This window comes from Pogoniulus pusillus, chromosome 16 (genome assembly GCF_015220805.1).
Source record: "Pogoniulus pusillus isolate bPogPus1 chromosome 16, bPogPus1.pri, whole genome shotgun sequence".
NCBI lineage: Eukaryota > Metazoa > Chordata > Aves > Piciformes > Lybiidae > Pogoniulus > Pogoniulus pusillus.
In genome coordinates, this window is record NC_087279.1 from 15,267,247 (window position 1) to 15,290,519 (window position 23,273).

The 23,273-nt window shown below is 36.7% G+C and overlaps 1 protein-coding gene across 5 annotated transcripts in view; it reads right to left on the reverse strand.

The window, feature by feature from the left end:
- ERC2 (ELKS/RAB6-interacting/CAST family member 2) overlaps positions 1–23,273 on the reverse strand; it is a 486,963-nt gene that overhangs the window by 208,648 nt on the left and 255,042 nt on the right. For all 5 annotated transcript variants that reach the window (XR_010305235.1, XR_010305234.1, XR_010305232.1 and 2 more), the window contains one exon: positions 4,019–4,179. Coding sequence is in view for 1 of the 5 variants with exons in the window: in XM_064156707.1 (XP_064012777.1) it covers positions 4,019–4,179 (161 nt within the window). In the remaining 4 variants the exon portion in view is untranslated. The remainder of the gene's footprint in view (positions 1–4,018; positions 4,180–23,273) is intronic.

Below are 23,273 nucleotides of genomic sequence, written 5' to 3' on the forward strand. Positions count from 1 at the left end.
AATGATGGATATGAACACATGCTGCATTTTACCCTTAACGTGTATGCGTAACATCCATTAATGTCAGTATGAGTTATGTGTGCACTGCTAAAATAATATGACCATAACAAAAATATTTCCTCCAGAACTAATATAGTCATATTTTTAATAGACATATGGAAAGAAAAATAAATCACACATTTAGAAAGTAACATGCAAATGCAAGCTCTTTTTCAAACAATGCTTGGGGATTCTTTATTTTTTGTTTAATGTGTTGGCATTAAATTAAGACTAACTTGATGTTTATCTCCTTACAGCAAACTGACTCTACTTTGAAAGGTGCTTCTCTAGTTTCCAGTTCAGAAAGACCAAGCAGAAATGAAAAGACTAAGTTGTTACCCATTTTCATTCTAAACATCCTTAAATAACTCAATGTATAGAAGAACACAGAACAACAACTGAAGTCATCTAAAACTGACACCTGATTGTAGCCAGTAAATTAAGATGGATCTTGGCAATGTCAACCAGATGGGTGCAGAATGCAGAGTTACATTTGGAACTTGAACATAATATAAGCATAGGAAATCATCACGAATGTTCTTAAAAACACAGTTCATGCCTATTTAACTGGCAGTAGCAGCCAAAACCTGTAGGAACTCAATATTACTTAATTACAAATAGAAGTCATAGTCAATGCTGCCAATTAATAAATTATCTTAACTATCTGTGCTAGTTTGAAGCAGGCTAGAATGTTTTGGTGAGAAGAACTAGATTACAGGCTGTGAAAGGAAAACAATGGTGATGTCTACTTCACTCACAGACTTGCTGAGATGTATAGGAACAAGAAATTAAAACATTAGATAACCACTCTCACTTGGGCTGCTGGCTGAGCTGCATCTCTCTAACCTCACCCTCCACTTTGGACTAATCCACTTTGCTTCCTAACCCCCATGGCTGAACCTCTGTTCTTCCTTGGGACTGGGGTAAGATTGAGAGGGGTAGAGGAAAGGTGAAGGGGTGGTTGAGAGCCCCTCCTGGGGACTCAGGTTTCTGGGAGGAGAGTTGTGTTTCTGTATTACCTTTTTACCTTGTATACAACTGTATATACTGAAAATATCTGCTCTTATATTGTGCTAGCTGTAAATAATAAGCTTCATTCATATTTCCAGAGCTGGCTGAGTCTAGTCTAGGTGATTTCTAAAGTGTGGGGGGGTGGGGAACACCCAAACCATCACACTATCAGATCGAAGGGACACTACTGTATTACTACAGCAAAGAATCATTGTTCTGTCAGTGGATGCCTTAGTCTCAGCTAGCGTCAGCAATCTGGTTTTAAGAATACCTTGTTCATTAAAAAAATTAAGCAATGCCATATATACTATAACTGCTGCACTACAACAGAACATACTAAGGGGTTTTTGGTCATACACATTTCAGAGAGCAATTTAAAAAGTGGAACTAGTGTAATAAAACATCTGAATTATTTCTAAAAGACACTAATACATATGTAGCTATTAATTTATGCTGTTTAGTACAGTGTGTTAGAATAATCTATGGTTAAGATTTTAATTTCATCTCAGGACATATTCAAGGTCAGGCTCAACAAGGCTCTCAGCAATGCAATCTAGTAGAGGATGTCCCTGCTTACTGCAGCAGGGTTGGACTAGATGACCTTTGAAGGTCCCTTCCAACCTAAACCACTCTATGATTCTCTAGCTTCCTATACACAGAGATTAAAAAAAAAAAAAACGAGTGATTATTTTTGCCTCTTTCATTCAGTACCAAAGCTGTTAAGAGTTAGTTTAAAAAAAAAACAAACACAATCATGTTAATTTCTGTCATTATTACATATGTTCTGTTCAGTAATATAAAGCTATAAAAGTGCTGGGACTTTATGTATTTTGTTTTGTTCATTAACTCTAATTCTTATCTCCTGCAACAGCTGTGTGATTCCAACTTTAATATTAACTCAGCCTTGCAACATATTTCTCAGAAATTCAAGTAAAATAAAATTTAGAATAGTAATAAAAGAGATGTTTTTCTATTGACAATGTGTTCTAATTCTAACTTATTAGCTGAGTCACAGATTTCAGGGGGAGTAATTTGTGTATGAGTGAGGGCATCAGTCTTTTACAGGTAACAACACAGGGATAGATAACCTGGAAAGCTACCTAGTAGAAGATCAGGCACCCCTCTGTGGCCCAAGTAGGAAGAAGTATGCATAATAATTAATTGTATTTTATTATGACAGATTAGAGGAGTTGTTATGAAGACAGAATTGCAAATTATGTTGGTTCCAAATTAAAAATGAAAAAAAAAAAGCAAATTGCTTGATAGAAAAATAATAATGGCAGGAAAAAAAAATATATATATATACAGCTAACAAAGTAGGAAATAAGAATCCAATAGGAAAAACAAAAAGAGGGAAGAAAGGGAAAAAGAAAGAAGTATTTTACAAAAGAAGCTATGCCAATGTCTACCAAAAAAAAAAAAAAACCCACACCACCAAAATCTATCAAGCTACAAATATTAAACTAGAATTTAGTAGCTTTTATATGCTAATTTGCAATTTTAATGTTACTATTTTTTTACAGTGTAGATGCTAAAACTTGAGTACATTTTCATCTCATTCTAAATTCTAAACTGTTCCTAACTTGAACCTTTGCTACTGCATCCTCCATCACAAGTACCTTCCACACAGACTTTATTCATCAAACAGAACAGCTGAAAAGAAAATCAAACTTCACCACTTTTTGCCAAGCTCACTTCCTAGGCTGAAGATTTTTTTCCATATAATGCTCAATAATTTCTAGTTATGATGCAAAGAAAATTAAAACCTTACCATTAGGACAAAACCTAAACATTCACTCAGACAAACAGACCCAAGCACTGTGCAGAAAAGAGATGCTGGATGAAATATACTGGCACTGAGTATCTGAGTTAAGATAGGTGAAACAATATGTATGTAAAAAAAAATCAGAAAACTAAAAATTAAAAGTATCTATTATGGAATGAAATATCACATACTACTCCAATTCATATGTACTTCCACTTCTCTGCACCAATATAGACCTCATGAAAGCCAAAGGCAGAAGCTCTCCCAATTTCACTGGAAATATGGATGCTTCCATTATGGTATTTCCATGCTTGCATTATGTGGCAGCCATTCTTAAAACATATCTTTATGGAACTATATTAACAATAGACCTCCATTTTCCCTGTGTCTTATTTACAATAATATTATTAAACCAAAATTTTCTCATTGTTGATCATCCTTTAAAATGTAAAGATATCTACAGCAACTTAGCTGAAATCTCATGTGGCTTAAGTGTTTTGGGTTTGGTTTGTGTTCTTTTTAACCATCCTCAGCAAAACCATTTCAAAATAACAACTGTGAATTTTCTCTTTGAATGCTAACTATACACTTACCAGTCCAGCCAAGTTGTAACAGGTTCACTCTTCTACCAGTTTTAAAGATCCTATCACAGCTTTAACATCCCATAATTGCAGATACCTACCTTTACTGTGGGTAGGAATTTCAGTTTAAATTGTGCGTCTGTCTTCCTTTTCCGTTCTGTATATATGTAGTTAGTGAAAATGTGATGCAATTTGGTTTTTGGATTTGTGAGGTTTTTTTAACCAATATTATAATCTTTGCACCACCCACATAAAGCTGTTAAAAACCCATTCCTTGAATTTGTTGCTAACAGAAACTCCAACATAGAATTCTAGCTGAAAGATAAGGCCTTTGACCCTCAATTTACCATGGAAGTTACACTGTGCTAATACTTTATTTGCATGTAGCAAAAGGACAGCAGTCCAAAAACTCTTCTCATGTCACTTGAGTACTTCTAAAATGAAATTTTTTGCATTTCTCTGTTTTAAAAAGAATTCAACTGTCTTAAAACTATTACAGTGCCCTTAGACTCAAACTTGAATATATACATCATAAAACCCACTGAAAAACAGTCTTTCTTTTATGGTTTAAAAAGCAGTAATTTTGATTTTTTGTATAAATTAGAGAAATCAATGTGCTTACTTCATTTCTAGAATTTCTTCAAGCTGTTTTCTTCTCTCTATTCTCAGGTTGGCCAGATGTGCTTCTTTTTCAGCCAAAGACTGCTGTGTTGAGGCAAGGCGGGCTTTGGTAGAGTCTAATTCTTGTCTAGTCTTTTCCAGAGCATTCATCAACTCTTCTACCTAAAAGAGAGAACTTTTTAAGCTCAGTATTCAAAAAGTAAGTCTTAAATCTATGTTAATAAAAAAACAGCCATACAAATGGAATTTTAAACAAATGGTTGTTTGAATCTATTCTCACCGTAACTCACTTATAAAATGAGTTAAAGTAGTCTTTAAGTGCAAAAAGAACCCTAATGTTTCCATGAATCCACCAAGTAACAGACAACATTCACACAAAACAGAGCCAACAGAACTTAATCTGTGCCACTGCTGCATACAGATAGGATCTTTAAAAATACAGATTTTAATATAACAATCCATGTATTTTCCATGAAACTGCACACCCTTCTGTGCAGAACAGCGTGTCCAGGGAAGCAGTAGAATCTCCAGTCCTTGAGTATTTTCAGATCTTGACTCAGTGACTTCTGAAGAATTTGATTCAATTTGAGAGTCATGCTTATTTGGAGCAGAGGTTTTGACTGCATTGAATCTACAGGTCCTTTCTAACCCAAACAGTTCTATGATTCTGAACTTCAAATGTCTGATCTCTCTCTAATAACAACTGGGTTATTTTCCTCATGAAAATTGTACCCCTGAAAGTATGAAATGGAAAGTTAGGATGATCCTATTCTTTCTCTACCATTAGTAATTGTCAACTAGATTTAAGATAAATTGCCTATTACAGGAATTTAGAACATCTTCATCTTTGCAGAACACATAACTCAGAAGTTTAAAAAAAGAGCATGATATGATCTATTATTTAAAGAACACAATACAGAACAAAGACTGCACACGACATCTGCCTGGCAGCAGAAAATTTCAGTGAGAGTTAAATGATTATATTCACAGAATCAGACTCATGAATAGCCTCTGTTAGCTAGGACATATATTCATGGTAGCAGTAATAAGGATGGAAGACTGAAAAGTTATTTGCTCATGCAGCCTCTTGCCTCACCACATCATTCCACACTTGGCAGATCTGTTTGGAATACGAGTGCATGAAAAGGTATCAGTAGCACTTCCGTATCTTTATTATCATTGCACTCCTTTTCCTACAGGTTCAGAATTTAGTACACAGATTGGTTAATGCATATCAATAACATACTTCCTATTATCCAACAAAAGAGACCAAAATTTAAAAGAGAGAAAAAAAACCTTTACAAATTTAAATATGCTAACTTTTTCAAACCACATCATTCACACATGTAAACTTGAAAGTTATACTTTCATTTACACTTTGCCAGCAAGTTCTGCCTTCACTTTCTGAATGTGACTCAAGTTCATAGTTGTACATTTATGTAGTTAGCTGCCTCACTAACATCTACAGCAGAATTCAACTAGTAGGCTTGTGTAGAAAAAACTGGGGGATTTTTTTAATCAATTACTACAAAATGTGCATATATGAATGCTAAAGCTGCACACAGTCATCTTAGCATGTTTATTATATAGCCGTAGCAGATACAATGGAAAGTTGACTTTAGACACTTAAGGAAATAGTATCTACATATAAAAGTCTAAGAAAAAAAAGCATTGTAAACCAAACCCAACTCTTAAAATAAGCATGTTCTCTCCATTGATGTTGGAATTTAAATGACAAGGGAGGGAAAAAAAAGGTTAGTGTTGCTTTATCGCCTCTTAGTCCAACTGTAAGAAATATTAATTTCTCATCTATGGCAGATACTTCTTTGCTTCTTCAGGGATATTTCACCTAGAGAATAGTATGCATCTAGGAGTCCTTTCCTCTCCAAAGCACTGTTATAGTCCCACCTTTCAGTTGCTCCTTAGTTTTTCCACTTGCAAGATACTGAGATGAGTAGCCAATTGAAATATCATTTCAATAATGGCCAAATAACACATCAATATCCTCTTACCGTTGTACAAAGGCTCAAAGTTTGCATTCATGATCCTATTTGTTACCTCTAAGGTCTCATCCAATGATTTTTCTCCCTGAAGCTTTAAGATCCTTACTTACAAAAGTTTCTAAAAGTGAATGCTCTTGGTCACTACCATGCCCTAAAACCCTGGCAGCATTTCCAGTCCTTCCAGTGCTAAGCAGACCAGGCACTGTTAGTGTGCACCGTGACAAAGGGGCCCTCCCCAGCACAGCAAGAAGCAGACCAATGCCAGCCTTGGCCTTGCAGATGCACCTGAGGCAGGACAGAGTTATCACCTGCAGGCTCCCTGACCCTCTGCCCAGCAAGGCATTGTGCCTGCAAGCTATCTCATTCTTTCCCCACTACATCTCTCAGTCTAACTACTGCTGAGCACAGACATTGTCATTTCAGACAGAATTTAAAAGTAAGAACTCATGTTTTGAAAGAGTTTACTGTGAGAACATCAATGAGTATCAAAGTTTTTTGCTGGTAAATCTCTGCACCCTGAATACAGTACTAACTGGGTTTTCTTCCCCTTTGTGAGACAATCACCTCAATTTTTGCCTTACATTTCCTAATAAAAGCCAGTTTTCCCATGTGCCTGACTTCAGCACCTCAAGGATGTTATCAAAACCAGGACTAAAGTTTACATTTCAGAACAACAGAAATCCAGCAAACTCTACAGTTCTTTCTTAGCTTTGAGGCTATTTTAAATGAACACTTTCTATTAATTCTGCAGCTTCACATTTTCAACTTCTACCATCAGTGTTTTACACCAAGATAAGAAACGAATACGGCTGAAGAATACATCTGTGTTACCAGATTCTGCAAATTAAAGAAGGTTAGAGTTCAAATGAATGACAGTTTAATAAAAATGCCCTGGAGCATTCTTAATTCCAGATTGGATTTGGCTCAGCACAACTGATGCTAACATAATACTGTTTCAGTGTGTGAGAATTAGTGGAGGCAGGCACAATTGCATGTTTTCTCAGTTCAAGTACAATGTATTTCTACAGGATCACCAAGAGCTGGCATCTTTCCAGCATCTGAGGTTGGTATTATTAGTGTATCTATCTTTAAAGGGCTGGTACTTCATTTTAGCAGCTATATTGGTGATAAATACAAGAGGTTTGGATTTCCGTAGATGGCTTTTTCAAGTATCAGTAGCTATACAATAACTTCATACCTACTTCAATTTAAAACTTAATCTTGTGTTACTACATACAGATAATTATTTCACTTTACTATATAAAGTTCATAAAATAAATCCTACTAATATATTCTTCACTTTGATACAAGAATAAAAACCACTGTAAATACTTCTTTTTCAATTTTAACAAACTATTACAGGCTTATGTCAACTGCAGTTTCATAAGAGGATGTCAGTCAGTGTAAAAATCCACAGAGTCAATTTTTTCCCATCTGCTACAAAAATGGATTTCAGGTTTTTGTTGTTGCTGGTTTTGCCAAGGTACACACTAAAAATTTCAGTTATTTCCAGTTCTATTGAGATGATTTTAATTAAAACTGTACTAGATTTTTTTCCCCATAAAGAAACATGATTGCAAAAAGGTAAAGACGGTGTTATTTCAAGTCACTCTTTGTGGCTTACCTACAAATTTATTCTGTCACCAGACTAAAAGGACATAGATAACACATTTACAGAGATGAGGGAAAACAGAGAGAAACCTGGAGCTGTACACACAAACATCCACTTACCAGCTCTTCTCACTCACAGGCTGGAGGCTTCAGCTCTTTACTCTAATGGATTGCCTATGCTTTGCCTAGTGAAGGACGAGTACCAGGCATCCCAGGATCCAGCACCAGCAGATGATAGATTCACAGAGAGCCAATCTATTTCATGCCTAATGACAGATCTACAGGAGGCCCAACACGTGCCGATTTACTGCTCTTAAAATCGACGAAACTGTCCTGTACTATGCTTTCTAATTACCTTGTTTCTCCCTGGGTTTAATTGATTTTTTTTAACAGTGTACAACTGCCTAAACAGTTTCATTAGTAAGGTGCTTTTCACAAAAGCAGGGTAGCCAAGTGTCATATAAAGCTTTGCAACACATGAAAATAAAGTATTTTTTACCCTCCCTTCCACTCTCTTCCCATCTCATTTGTCAACTGCAGCCAAATACCTCAACCTTTGACTTCTTTCATCACAGCTTTTCAATCCAGGAAACTGATTTAACAAAACCAGTACAGTTATGGGGGCTGAAGCTCCCGAACCTTGCCAAATGAAGAAATTAGACATATGTTGTGTCTCATTATTTTGGGTATTCTCAAAGAAAAAAAGCATAACTATATTCTAGACTGCATATAAGCTATAAAATAAACACCCTAAGAATTTGACAGACAATTATGTAGAACATTTATACAATCCAGGACAGCAGTTCATTTTCAAATTAGTGGGGTTTGTGTTTTTTCCTTAAATCTTAATAGACTAAGCAAGTAGAGCCCAATGATATCAACCACAATGCAGTGGTAGTACAAGACAAATTACCTGAAGCTCTGAAATAGCACCCCTCATGAAATGCCTTACCATCTCCATAGGAACACAACAGCACAATAGCACAATTACCGAATGAGATGCCATGCTGCTGAATTTGAAATCAGAAAGCTTATGGAGGTTACCCTATTACATAAAGTAGGATTTAAAATATTTTAATCCTCTTGCTAAGTGCTATGGTAATAACACATAAGGTTTAGTTTCATTCAGATAAAAAAAGAGATGTGGTACAAGTATAGGATGTATTTCCCATCAAGACCAATAGGGACCACATTGAAGGAGCAAAGCTGCTTTAGTTTCTTCAGTACTTCATTGCTGGCTGTCCCATAGTGGCTGCTAGTCATGTGGATTTAAACTGGCATGATATTACGACAGAGATGTGTATCTAGCTCTACATAAAAATACTCTAGTATTTACTAGACTCCCATAGAATGAAGGAAATACATATCCTAAGTGGAAGGATTAACAACATAGCAGCCTCTATTAAGTTACTTAGGATTTGCAGGACAGTTCTGGGAATTGCATTGAAATGATCAAACTTTCTTGATACTGACAGAAAATCAATTTATACTACATCTCAGTACTTCAATAAAATATGGGAGCACAACAATATAATTATTGCATTAATTATCTGGACTTACAATCAGTCTAAAGATTTCACCTACAACTGAAAAAAATATTAAATAATTTTGGAAAATAATGATAATAATCAGTTGAACAGAATAATCCTCAAAATCCAAACCACAGCAAGTACCAGAAGCAACACCAACAACTGCCATCTATTGTCTTGTAGACATATGAAAACAAACACTATTCTCAAACACACACAAAAACAATGCTTGCGCTGCATTTCCAGTTACACTATCATCTATTTAAACACTTCATTTTATGAAGCCCAACAAGTCTCCAGTTATAATATTCTCAAGAAGTTTCAGCTGTTAGGCAGCGTGAAAATGTGAAGGAGACCTCCTGTAAAACTGAAAAGCAGAATGGCATAAGACTCTTGGAAGACACAACTGGAATGTTTGACTCCAAATAAATGCTCTTTCACTAGCAGCAAAATACAGTTATGTGATAGAGTAGTTAGCATCACATTCTGGTTTTGCAATACTATCTAAATTAAAGAAAAATAACTTAAGACCATGTCACTAACAATACAGTGTTCAAAGCCTTGCAAGTATCAGTCAAAAAGTGTTTTGTTCAAGGCAAAACCTCATGCTGACAAGGCCTAACTCACCATCTACCTTGTTCAGCTCTAGAAGGTACCCAGATGTGCTCTTTGGTGGAAGCAAGACCAAGCACCTGAGCAACTGTGCAATTTTACTTTACAGAAAGAGTAGCAATATTTTCTTACATTTTAGTTTGAGGAGTGATTTTTTTCTTGTCATATCTTATTAATTGTCTCTCCTTTTCTACTGAGCTTCATTTGAGCAATTTAGTAATTGTTTTAAGTAGCTGAGTGCTTCAATGTTGCTGTAACTTACATTTGTTTGACTCCACACAGAACTAATCAAGTAATATTATGGATGTTGTATAGTTGTGCAAATAAAAGCACATAAAAATAATTTATAAATATCAATAAGGCTCAATTCAATATTGAAGTACAACCAAAAATGTACTTGAATTAGCTTTGAATAAACTATTGAACATACATTCATTTCAGTAGGACATTCACTTGTCCTACAGGATATCGTATCTGGAAGAGAACTCTCATAGACTGAAAACAATTATGCTGTGTGATTTCAGTGTTGAGACTTTTTAGATAAACCAAGCAAGTAGAGCAGAGCAACTCTTTAACTGGTGTTAAAGTACAGCGCTGTCAGACCGGCCTCTCTGGTTAATGTCAATAGCACTGCGTATAAAAGGTGACTAAAGTGTGTACAAATGTTGATCTTTGGAGAAGGCATGCCTAGAATCATACACACATCTACTATTTCATCCTCCAGGTCAGCTTCAGGGAGAGAGGGCAAATTGGGAGTTTTCTTGCCAAAAGCTGATTCTTAGCACACTTGCTAGGTTACACTGCACAAAGCAACTTACCCACTGCTTTAAATCCATAATCCATATATATTACTTAAGTCAGGAATGCCTCTCCCTAGAATGTTTCCAAAAGTAGCAGAGGTTCATTCAACATGTGTAAAGTCTTACTGTGAGCAGGTAGTTTATGTACATAAGAGTTTCTCCATGCAGTACAACGTGCTTATATATTACGAAACAGCAAGTAAGATATACTCAAGTGAAAAGTCATTGTATCAAAATACATGGATAATTTTATGTAAGAAATCTCAGAAAACAGTTTCTCATCTAGTTTTGTTAAAAGCTAAATAATATTAGTAAGGAGCAAGATAAACAAAGATTCATTCAACTGGTAACAAGGTTATACCTGCATCAAAGAAATTTGATACCATCTTTAGTACGGTGACTTTTAACTGAGTGGGTACTGAATACCCAAGGAAGCTGTATCTAGGCTCATGTCTTACTGCAAATAGTCTTTCCCATTTTTCTAATTCTATGGCATTTTTATGTCTTTTGTTGTTGTTGTTTGGCACACCTATAAAAGTCACAGTGCAATGAACACGCTATGCACTTAAAAACTAAAACAAATACCTAACGTAGATTATGCGTCATGAGCTATATAAATAATCTTAACAACAGTCATAGTATTCCTCTACATGAAAAACCTAAGTTCTAGCTCTGCCACATCCATTTATGAGTCTAATAAAAAAAATTTGTATTTGGTATAGCAGTTGGCAGTTACATTCTCACTTAAAGTTTATCCAGAGCAAGAGGTGAAACACAGAATCATAGACTCAACCAGGTTGGAAGAGAACCTCCAAGATCATCCAGTCCAACCTAGCACCCAGCCCTAGCCAGTCAACTAGACCATGGCACTAAGTGCCCCATCCAGTCTTGAACACCTCCAGGAACAGCGACTCCACCTCCCTGGGCAGCTCATTCCAATGGCAAATCACTCTGTCAAGAACTTTCTCCTAACATCCAGCCTATACCTCCCCTGGCACAACTCGAGACTCTGTTCCTTCGTTCTGTTGCTGGTTGCAACAGGAGAACACATGGAGCAGGACTACAAACGGCTAAGATAATTGTTTCTGACAGGGTACAAGCATAAGTAGTGTGAGTTTAGCAATATGGGATCCTCCTTTATGGGTCAAATAAACTGCACCTAAGCCTCAGAATTAAATATTTTGTCTAACTTTTAGTGCTTCTCGGGGGGGGGGGGGGGAGGGAAAAAAAGAAGGAAATATTTCTTACAAGAAGAAAAATATCTGCTTTAGAAGGTGAGTTCAGGAACAGATCAGTCAACAGGAAGAGAACTGAAGTGCTTGTGAGTCTGCTCAGGATAGGACAACCCATAATACAGTCAGAGGAAGCCTGAAGGAGACAACAAAATAACACCTAAACATTACAATTATTAAGATGTGAAATGATTGTGTGACAGAGGAAAAAACAGCAACCTAGAATTTGTCAACAGCAATTCTTCCATGAAGGCAGCTAACAATCAGTGAGTCAAACTCTGAGATAGTTAAATAGAAATGTTCCTCAAGTAGTAGCTCCCTGTTTGTGAAACTATCCCCACACTTAGTACGCAGCAATAAACTCAGTGGATAAATCAGTCCCAGATCACAGTGCCTTCCCCCAATCAACACCAGGGAGAAATTCCCTGTGGGAGGAAGAAGCAGTGCTGGAGGAGCAGGATGCAGAACAGAACTCAACAACAGTCACAGGAAACGCTACTTGTGCGAAAAGGGAGCCAGATGTGAGGGTGATTGCACAGCCTCTGGAAGCAGCACTGCCAGCACTTAGCAAAAGCCAAAAAGGTAGCAACAGGGCCCATAGACGCCCACAAGATTGGATGCACACAGGCTCAAGAGGAAACTGTGCAGCAGCTGAGCAGATCCTTACATGTAATTGCAATGCTACAGAGCAAAGCTGCAAAGAGAGAGTGCAGAACTATACACACACCAAAAGTGCAGAAAAGAAATTGCAGGAATGGTTCACTGTAAGCATCATTACTGAGATGGAAGAAAATCAGGTGGAAAGAACACTGACAAGAGCAGGAAGATATCACAAAAATTGGAACTGCAACATTTTCCTCAATTGTTATCAGAAGGTAGCAAGACAAAGTAAAGAGATTTGATAACAGTTTTTACCCCAGGCTAGCTCCTGAAAAATTCATCTCAATCTCTTTGTGAAATATGGCAGCATTTAAGAATGAATCAGGGCACTGTTAGGAAAAAGAACAATGCTGAACAGGAGAACTTGCTCTTTTCCAAGCAACACAACTACATTGTATGATTATCACTGAACAACAACAACAAAAGTTTTAATGAGGATACCCAGATGAAGAAAATAACATTATTTCTCACCAGATGAGGAAACAAAAGGGCAATAACAGAATCTTTAATTAACACAAGTTGACCTTTACTCCTCAGCTAAAAAATTGTTTTCCTTCTTAGTCTTTCAAGCCTCTTGACAGAAGGCAAAATGCAGGAGTGTGTAAACAGAAAACATGCAGATCTACAAGCCAAAATTATTCACTTCATTTCAAGGCAAAACATACAGGCATTAAGTGACAGGGTATAGAAAAAGTCCAGCTGAGAGGCCTAAACTGGTCTTGATGAGAACTGTATTTTGGATCTGCTTGACCTTTCATGTAAACTAACACCCTTGCCACTGTTCATATTCTGTATAATAATTCTCACTAGGACATATTTTATTACTCTTAAATCTCTCTCATCCAAAGACAATTTTGGGTTCAGAGGACAGAGATTATTATGTCTATGTCAAATTGCATATTTTATGTATTTTTTTAAGATCTAGAAACTGCATCAAAGGAACACATAATCCCACAAGTGATGGTACATTAAAACTATATTAGAGTGCATTTACAGACATACTTATTTACACAGAAAAATATATTCTTTCTTTCTCACCTTTGTACAGGCTTTTGTCCTACAGACAAACTTTATTACAGAAGTCTCTGCTATACCCAACACTTAAGTCCTTCCAAAAAATCAAACTGCTATTGTACGTGTGCTTGTGAAACAATGTTCTTAGATTCGGCATGTATCAAGTAATTGGCCTACACACTATGACTTAAGTTTTTAAGGAAAAGGGGAATTTCCATCCATTTCAAGGTGTTTGATACAGAAATATGATTCCTTAATTCTTAAACTGCATATATATTATTTCAATGGGCTGTAGAATCTCTTGCATTAGCTCCCATATGGGAGTCAAGAAATGAAATTTGTTGAGCATCTGATCTATATTACAAGCAAAACCTGCAGCATCGTATTTATGCGCTTTAAGAGATGTCACCTCCAAAATGTTCAGCAAATTAAAACTTACCTTCATCCACAGACTAACAAAAACAGTAACACCAATGGTGTAACACCGTGGTCACAGGATATATTATACTTAGAAAACTGCCTACAGAATGGCTGAAATTGCGACTCCCATGTAGGAAGCAGGTGATACAGTTACTTCATTATTTTATTCTCTATTTCCAGTAACATGCAAATATGAGGTTTTCTTATGCTTGGGAATGAGAATAGTCTAAATATAACATACTTTTGGTGGAAATAACATTTGTTCATTTAGACCTCAGGCACTGCTGATGGCAGAAAGAGACTGGAATGTGCAGATAATTATCTTTGAGGCTAGTCAACAGCTAGAAGTCCCTCATAATATCACCTTTAAAATCAAGCCAAGACATTTCAGTCTCCATCAAGGTTTATTTATTAAAGGATTTAGCACTTTTAGATCTGATATTGCCTGGAACACCACCAATTTCCATTGCCAAATATGTAATTTCTCCCATTTCTTGGAGCTCAAAATCACTTGGTGATCAAAATCACTTGAATGAGCACACATATATGCACACAAATGACATCAAAATTCCTTCTCCTCTCCAAGAGGAAGTCCATAGGAAACAGCTCTACAAAGCACCATCTCCATAGGAGCTTTCAATAATTCTCATGCATTCAAGCAATGCAGTTTAGAGAACTGCATGCATTTCCTATTGAAAGATGGATTTTTCTTGACATTCATTGGTATAAGGCCTACTGAGGACAGAATTTCAAGGCTAGTAAAAAAAAATTAAATTAAATCCTATCTGTACATTTTCCTTTGGCTAACAAAGACAAAAGACACAAAAATTAGAAAACAGTGGAGCAAATACATATAGGATATGCTTTTTTGTATTTTCTTCTCTAGAGAGATTGCTGGGCACTTGAAACTTAGGAGTTTACTTTTTTTTCCTTTTAAGAAACAGTTTATAATTAGTAAATAAATTATTCAGTATTAGAGCTTTATAAGTCTGGTGTCATTTTTGTGGTGGTGCCACTTAAAAATCTCTTCATGACAAGATCAAAAGCAATGGTTTATAATACAAGAACTGTTTGGTAAATTTAAGTAATAGGCTACATATCTTATTCCTTCATTTATAGAAAACCTCTTTCAGAGTACACTTTCTATACATAATGGATTTGGTCAACAAAAAAATCTAAATGTTTACAGTATGATCTTGGTTATCCAAACTTCCCTGCTGTACATGTCTTCCTATCTGACACTGACACCTCCTGATACAAACTCTGAGTCACTCAGACAAATTTAGTGTCATACAAATTGTTTGACTAACTGATATCCTACTGTACTGCATCATGAATATGGTTTCATCTGAGGTGTATCTCATGGCACTTCATGTAACGCTGTACAGCATTCCATGGCAAGAGAAGGGTGAATTAGTCATTACAAAAGAGTAGCCCTCAACACAAATGCACAGTAGCATATGATAATAAAAATAATAACTAGCAACTTTCTATGCTGTTGTAATACACAAAAGCAGCAAGTTTTTCATATTCAAAAAATGAAAATACTGGCATAGAATTTTTAAAGAAGGGTTTATTTAAAAAACAACTAACATACTTTCCCAAGACTATCTGTAGTATCCGTCTCTCTTTTAATTAAGTGGAGTTAGTAGTTAAGTTACCAAAGAGACTCAGAAGATAAAAGATTTCCCACACCAAGTAACACATTTCCTGGATGTAGGAATCAAGATTCAGGCAGTTTATCTTAAAGGGCAGCAATCCTTCTCTGTGCCCCACCCCCAGCCTTCTCCAAATAGGGAATCAAAGAGAAAAAGGCATGCCAGTTGTATCCTACATTAGGAGGATATATTGTGATCCCACATAGTGCCCTTAGCTTCAGCAGAGTAGAAGCAGTAGAGTCAACAGAGATAGCAATCCACTATTACTTTTACTAAGAGCTGCATTTATAAACTAAAACTATGTTAATATTTCCAGCAGAGGCTTATGGTTAAAAGGCCACACAGTCCCATATACACTATAGTATTTAAATGAGAGTCTTGGAAAAGCAAAACTAACTGAACCAAAGCTAAGTCATTACCAGTGAAGTCAACTCAGAAATAAACACCACTGTTCATGAAAAAGACATTAGAAGCAGTAAATTTTCTAGTGATGAGTGGTTTTAGGTGTGTAATTTATGTGTGCACTCAGCAGTGGTATGACCAGAAACACAGATATCATGGAACGAAAAGGAAAAAACTAGAGGCAAGTAGATGATGTGAGTATATGTTCTACTAGGCTGATAAACAAAACTTTCATATGAAAGACTAGACTGTGACATATTTTCACAAAGGCAAACTCAAAAACGAATGCTGTTGACTCATGCATGAACATTGGCAGGAAGCTGCCATTAGGTCTTCTATAGTTTATACTATATATTTTCCTTCCAGACGCTGCCAGTGGGAGGTTTTATAGGATAATGATATACTGAGATACTTATGACAAGCATGTCCAAACAAAGTAAAACATATTTTTCACAAAACAGTAAACTCTGATAGCTTTAAATCCATGGAGCCAGAGGTAGCCTGATGAATCATTGTAGTAGAATTGTTAACTCATAAAACCTGTTTAAGGTGTTTAAACATTCTTGGGGTTTTTTTCCCAGAAAATACTGTTAGAGAAGAAGTTACTTTCTAAACAACAAATCTGAAATAGGAAAGGTGTAGTTCAGACAAAAAATGCTGAATAGTAATATTTTTAACAGCTTGACAAGAGAAAAAAAATTGAAATATCAGATTTGGCATCTATTAAAACATATCTGGTATAGTAAACAATTTTAAAGGACTGAGTAGGTGTAAAACTTTTTATTCCTAGGAGCTGCCTTTTCAAGAGTTTGTTAGCAAAATAGTATGTAAGGGTGTAACTAAGTTCAAGCATATTTAAATGCATTGCCTAAGTGGAGATCAGGACAGTGACTTGTGCAGTCATTTCTGTAACTGATATTGTACAACCACATGACTAATTCCTGAAGTACCAGAACCCTGTAAGAATGCAGAAAACCCTTCTGGCATGTTAAAACAAATTTATCAGAGCCTGTACAGAATGAAAAAAAAAAAAAACCCAACCAAACCACCACCACCAAAACCCAAAAAACTGAAGAACCAAAAATGTGTTTAAAATTATACGGGTGTGAAAGATACATTTTAAGATTATTGACAACAGAAGTTTTTTCTAATCCTTTTATTCCTGTTAAAACATAATCTTGACCCAGGAAAAAAAAATTCTTCTGAGCTAGGGAAAAAAGGGCAAATCAACATCTTACAAGTCTCCTGACATTTTCACATAGAACAGATGAAATGTGCAACAATCTGAGGGATATGCAATTTGGGCTCAAGTCTGTGCCCCAGACTCAAGCATTAACCACCACCTGAGCATTGGCACATGACAAGAAGTGCTGAGTATACAGCTTGTGATTATTTTGCTTCTGTCCTACTAATACTAGGAATTAATAATCCTTTCGTTTATAATAATCACTAGGATATTATTAAATAGGGCACAGGAACCAAGACTCAGCTTTCCCAATACAGAGGCACAACTGAATTCTCAGTGTTGTGTTTGGAAGACAAAGATAATCACCTAGTAAGCGTATATGGCACACAGGCACAAGCAGGAACTTAACTGTTTGGTCATCATCTTCCACAACTCTCAACTAAGGCAATAATGAACAAGTGTAGCCTTACCCAGACACAAAAGATGCACCTGGTGCATAACTGCTCTCAGAAATGAAAAAGCTAACAAGCAGTTAGAATATAGGATAGACTAGTCATCTAGAAATGAGAGCTGTGTAAGAGTGCCAGGATGAGAGTTTACTTGAGCAAATACACTGTATTTTTCAGATAGTCCTCTCGCAGTCACAACTGTACTGATGGCACAACACTTGCATTCCAAGTGTATCATTCAGGTTTAGTCTGTAAACTATCTTAAGTCATTCTTCTGTTGTTACTGAAGTACTTCTTTAAATACGTATTGACTAATCTACGGTTTCATACATCAAGTAGACTATTTTTCATATACAGACTTAAATCTGGCTTTAAAACCTGTACGATGAATTGTAAAAACAGTTTAAAGTTATGATTGGCTGATAAAGTGAAACTCTACCCCATTTCACTCGGATTAGTGTGCAGCTGCAAGATATAAATTCTGTGTGAGAAACAGTACATTTTTTAATGCTCTTTGAATTATCATGTTTTTACAAAATGAAAGACAACTGGTTTCATATGCAGGTAAGAAATATTGGCATGAGGAATGTTATTTGATTTTAACTGAGTCATGTTGCCAGAATGCATGAAACAGCTGCATGAGTCGAGTATCTGCCTGAGGCTACAACTGTATTTCCCCCATCCTTTACCATCTGTCTGTGCTAAAGTTACTGGTTGTTGGTAGATATCAAATCCCACTGGGATCTTTTAACTATCACAATTATGAAATGTGTTCTCCACTGTCACATTGACTTTTAGCATCCAAGCATTTTGCACTAGATGAGACAGCATTATCCTTTTCATTTGCAACTTTTTAAAAGAAACTCACATACAAATAAAACTACCAAAGATATACTGAGTGAGGCTTAACTCTATTAAACCTGCTCTCTTTGACACATCTGTAAATTTATTAAATCACCAAGAGCAACAAAAGGTTGATGCTCTTACACATCACTTTAGAATCATAGAATCAGTATGGGTTGGAAGGTACCACAAGGATCATCTAGTTCCAATCCCCATGCCATGGGCAGGAACACCCTACCCTAGATCAGGCTGGCCAGAGCTTCATCCAGCCTGGCTTTAAACACCTCCAGGGATGGGGCCTCAACTACCTCTCTGGACAACCCATTCCAGAGTCTCACCACTCTCATAATGAAGAACTGCCTCCTCACATTCACATAATGAAGGACTTCCTCCCCATCTCCAGCTTTGCTCCATTCCCCCTAGTCCTGTCACTACCTGATATCCTGAAAAGTCCCTCCACAGCTTTTTTGTAGGCCTCCTTCATAGAATCAACCAGGTTGGAAGAAACCTCCACGATCATCCAGTCCAACCTAGCACCCAGCCCTAGCCAGTCAACTAGACCATGGCACCAACTGCCTTATCCAGTGACTCCACTACCTCCCTGGGCAGCCTATTCCAATGGCAAATCACTCTCTCTGTCAAGAACGTCCTCCTAACATCCAGCCTAGATGTATCCTGGCACAACATGACACTGTGTCCCCTTGTTCCATTGCTGGTTGCCTGGGAGAAGAGACCAACCCCTACCTGGCTACAACCTCCTTTCAAGCAGTTGTAGACAGCAATGAAGTCAGATACTGGAAGGCCACAATAAGGTCACCTTGGAGCCTCCTCTTCTTTAGATGAAGATAGTGTTCATCAAATAGCTAGTACAATTGGCACTAAGGGAGGGACCAGAAAAATCTCACTGTTGGGGACAGGAGGGTAAATAGGTAACAGAACATTGGGGTGTTTTAATATTAGCTAGATAAAGTGAGCTTTACCCCAGGAATAAAAAAGGCTGGCAAAATCTCAGTGCTGTTGGAAACAGAAATGTCTTATGAGAACTCTTGGGCAAGACTTATGATACAAAAAAAAAAATAGAGACTAATTAAAAACACCTAGGGAATGACAAATATGATTTTGATTTCAATTAAAAAAAAAAAGAAGTCTCAAGAATTACCGATAAGTCAGCTTTGATTCTGAGACTTATTGGAACAATAAACATGCGTCAGACTATTTGTAAACACATAGAAGAGTCAATATGGACTTCCTAAGAAGTTTGGCAAATGGATAAAATCTTACCTTTTGACACAGTAACTGGCTTTATTGAGGGATAAAATTAGCAGTCATATTTGGTGACAAATCTCAAGATACTCACATAAGCAAATTAAAGAAAAATATGGTCTAATTGAAAATGACATAATACAGATGCCAAGCTACTGGGAAGCTGTAGTGAGCCACCAAAATTTACTGCTGAACTAAAAGAATGGCTACAAATATTTTAGCCAGATTTTGCAGAGTCCCATGATATTCAATGATTTTATTAGTAACCCTAAATACTAAGACTACACATTTCCAGACAACATTAGTATGAGACAAACAAAAACACCACCACAACATATACCCATAACTTTAAGATATCTTGCTAAATCTGAGACCTAAACTGGAAAAAAAAATATGCTATTTAATAGGGAGAAAAGCAAGGTCATAGACTTCAGCTAAGCTAATCAACTGCACAAATCCAGGAGGAGAAGTAACTGATTAAGAAGTTGTCTTTCTCTGCTGAAACAAAAAAAAAAAAGATCAAGCCACTAAGGTGACAAGTCAACAGTGTCATGTTGTTGCAAAAAACACAGTATGAGAAAATGTATATATAGTAGTAATCCTTCTGTTTTCTTTGGCGCTGGCAAGATCTCAGCAGGAGAAGTGGATCCAATTTTATCCAGCCAGAGATGTGAACAAAGGTGAAAGACTACAAAGCAAAGCGACAAGGACAATAAGAAAACTAGAAAACATAACCTCTATGATAAGAAGAATTAGGGTCTTTCAACTTCAAGGAGAGAAAACTAAGGAATATGATGTGCATTTTCAGATAGAGGCCATCAAAAGATATGCCAGTTGATTATGTCCATCCAGTGTGGAAAAAAAAAATCAAAAAAATAACTGCCTGAAACCACAAAAAGGTAGAGACTAAGTTTTTAGTGAAATCTTTTAATACCTGTGGACAATGAATCCTGAGCAAGGGTTACTAAAAGGGTCACTAAGACCGAGCTAAAAAACTTCTCTCAGAAATAAGTGGTATAATTGATACTTAGTATTACAGATACAGTAGAAGATATCTTTGTGTACCTCCCAGCCCTGTCTCCTATAATATTTTGTCTTATTTTCTAGCATAAAATGCACAAAAGACTTGCTAGAGAGAACATTCAGATCAGCCAAAATTCATTTGAAATGAATCTGCTCTCCCAGTTAAGACAAACAACATAAAACTACCTACAATGAGAAAAGGCAGATTTTCAAGCAGGATTTTTCAGCTTGGAAAATGCACTATTGAAAAAGAAGCACGAGACCGTGAATGCTGTAGAGAAGCTGAACTAGGAACTATTGTTCACTATTTCTCACAGCTGAAGAATTACAAGCACCTGAGGACATTACTAAGCAGCAGGCTTAAAAACCACATAAAAGTAAGCACTCTTAATATGACATTTTTTAGTTGTGCAGATCGAAGATCTGGGGTAATTCTCAGCCCCAAGATGAGCGCCAAAAATGTTAAACACTTCACTGATTCTAAGTTCTATGGCTTCTAAACATGACGATATATATACACCATTTGCAGCTCCAAAGATCCCTAAGGCCACAAAACGATAGAATCTGAGACAGTATACTCAAGAAAAAACATTCTCACTCTCTTATTTTTTTCTTTCCTTAGTTCTTGTAATGTTCCACTTCCAAGTTATTGCCTTCTGACCAGAACAAAATAGTAAGTAGATGTGTGTCTTACCTAATCCAGTATGTTAGTTCTTGCATTGCATGACTGCATTTCAGTTGCATGAAAGGACAGGAATGATGTTAAGGCTTGTGCTAGTTTGAAGCTAGCTAGAATGTTTTGGTGAGAAGAACTAGATTACAGGCTGTGAAAGAGAAACATGGTGATGTCTACTTCACTCATAGGCTTGCTGAGATGAATAAGAACAAGAGTGTAAATATAGATAAGGCAAACGCTCTCTGTCCAGGCTGTGGGCTGCATTTCTCTAACCTAACCTGCCATCTCTCTGATTAATCCACCTGCTTCCTAACCTCCCTGGCCGACCCTCCCATCTTTCTTGAGCACAAGGCAGTGTCTGCACTAAGGTAGAGAGGGGCAGAAGGTGGGAGGTTGGGAGCCCCTCCTGGGGACTCAGGTTTCTGGGAGGGGTGTTATGTTTCTGTATTACCTTTTGACTTGTATATAACTGTATATATTGTAAGTATCTGTGTGTATATTGTGCTAAGCTGTAAATACAAAGCTTCATTTAATTTCCAGAGCCACTGAGTCTAGTCTGGGTGCTTTCCAAAGTGTGGGAGGGCAGGTAACACCCAAACCATCACAAGGCTGATGATTCCTTCTTTGAAAACAGGAATGCTTCATGATTCTAAGACTACCCCCACAGAGAATAGCTGTGATGCAGAATTACAGTACTAGTTCCCAAGCTGCAGAGACCAGTCATAAAAACTGCAGACATGTTCGTTAAAGCTACTTTTGTGTATGGCTTGGAGTCTAATGTCCATTCTGGGGGAAGACCTAAAAACCACTCCAGTATGTAACAGCAGTTACACTAATTCAGCCTCAGAGCATTAGTATTGGAATACATAAACTTACATGAAACCAGACTGAAATGGGGGAAAATTATCTCAGGGTAAAAAGTGCTTATTGAAAGGCAGAAAGATTCAAATCTGGATGAAAATTCTTAGTCATTGTTTTACACAGAGTGAAGAAAGCACTCTTGGTAACACCACAATATTTTTTAATTGGCTAAAGATTCCAAAATAGAAAGTGAAACATAAGCCAAATTCCCCTATGTTTCTGCTTAGATTCAAGACTGTGTATCAGTTAACAATAGTAACTAGAGCAGAAGTAGTATAAGCTCTTTCCTGTTTTGTGAAAATAAATATTTGGGAAAGGGCAAAAGAAACTATGAATTGAAAAGAACTCAGTAAGCATGATGAACAGTAAAAGAGCTAATATTGAACACCCTAAGGCACAGGAGAGGTGGTGGAATTTTGATCTCTACACTAAACCAATAAAGAATGACATGTCTCCTGCCCTTCAGGAAAATTGTACTACTCAGTGGCCAACTTTGTCTATAAATCAAGTTGTTTATAGAAATGTGTATTAGTTGCTTAAATACAGCTGTGAGTAGATAGATAAGAACCAACAGATACTCTCGGTCCGCCAGTATACAGTGAAGTGGATACAAGTGCCCTGCTGTAAATCACAATGGGTCACACTAATGCATGCACATTTCTTCCTTGACAACACTGGAATTTAAAATGTATATAAGCCATATCATTACACTTATAATTACTTACTGAGGTGTAATAATCCTGTGAAAATCTCAGGAAACCATATGTCTCCAAAGACACTGCACCCCAAATCAGATGGCTCATGAAACAAAGTCATTTGAGACGCCATTTTGGATTCTTTCCTTGGAAAGAAAGATACCAGCTGGCTGGATTATGGACCTTGATGACTAGAGTTTATCTTGAGCTTTTGCAAGAAATAAGTGACTTATATCACAAAGTTGTTTCACATTCAAGGCATGCTGTTGAAGCACAGAAACAAGGGGAGAAGAGAAAAATCATTCAAGTTGTTCTTCAG